General features: G+C 62.3%; 1 protein-coding gene across 1 annotated transcript in view; it reads right to left on the bottom strand.

Annotated features, from left to right (window-relative positions):
• Positions 1-679, bottom strand: part of PCIF1 (PDX1 C-terminal inhibiting factor 1) — a 9,154-nt gene continuing 8,475 nt past the window's right edge. Inside the window, exon 15 of the mRNA XM_010286527.1 lies at positions 1-508. Within this exon, the coding sequence (XP_010284829.1) occupies positions 262-508 (247 nt within the window). The 3' untranslated portion in view covers positions 1-261. The remainder of the gene's footprint in view (positions 509-679) is intronic.

Raw genomic sequence — 679 nt, 5'->3', positions numbered from 1 at the left:
GCCGCACCATGCTGGGTTCCCTTGCCCTCCAGCGAGGACCGCAGCCGAGCCTCCTCTCCCCGCCGGTGGCTGGGCGCTCCCTGGCGCTCCTGAGCGGGGGCGGCATGCAGTTCGCAGAGGAAAGCATGTGCCATGGGTGCTGTGGAGCGGCTGCGCAAGAGTCCCCCGGGCCGGTGCTGCGCAGCCAGCAGTCTCTCCACTGCCCCAGCAAGCCTCCTCGGGGCCGCCGGCACCTCCCCTGCTGCCTCGCACCTCTGCACCTTAGTTAGGATTAGTCTCCCGACTGCTGCTTTGCTCTCGGCCCAGCTCCCGCTCTTTGTCTGCTGTGGAGGAGGAGGAGGAGGATGATGAGGAGGAGGACGAGGAGCTCAGGGTCCGGCCTGAATGCTTGTAGGCTGCAACGAGCTCCTGCAGCCGCTCCGGCGTGGGCTCCCACTTGGCAAAGCCCGCACTGTTCTGCAGGAAGAGGACGGCTGTGTTGTGCACAGCCTTGTAGTACATCTCCTCTCTGCATGAGAAGACAACAGGCACTCAGCATCTCCCCTTGCCCACCTGCCCAGAAGCCACACAGTTACCACCCAGACCCACTGCCCCCTTCCTGCGTGTCATGTTTACAGTACAGAGAACTTAGGTGTTTTAGCACTTGTCGCTTAAACAAGTATTTGACCCTGTCCTTTTC

The sequence above is a fragment of the Phaethon lepturus genome, unplaced genomic scaffold (genome assembly GCF_000687285.1).
Source record: "Phaethon lepturus isolate BGI_N335 unplaced genomic scaffold, ASM68728v1 scaffold32954, whole genome shotgun sequence".
NCBI classification, from domain to species: domain Eukaryota; kingdom Metazoa; phylum Chordata; class Aves; order Phaethontiformes; family Phaethontidae; genus Phaethon; species Phaethon lepturus.
Note: the sequence above shows the minus strand (reverse complement) of the source record. Positions and strands in the feature narration are given on the sequence as shown.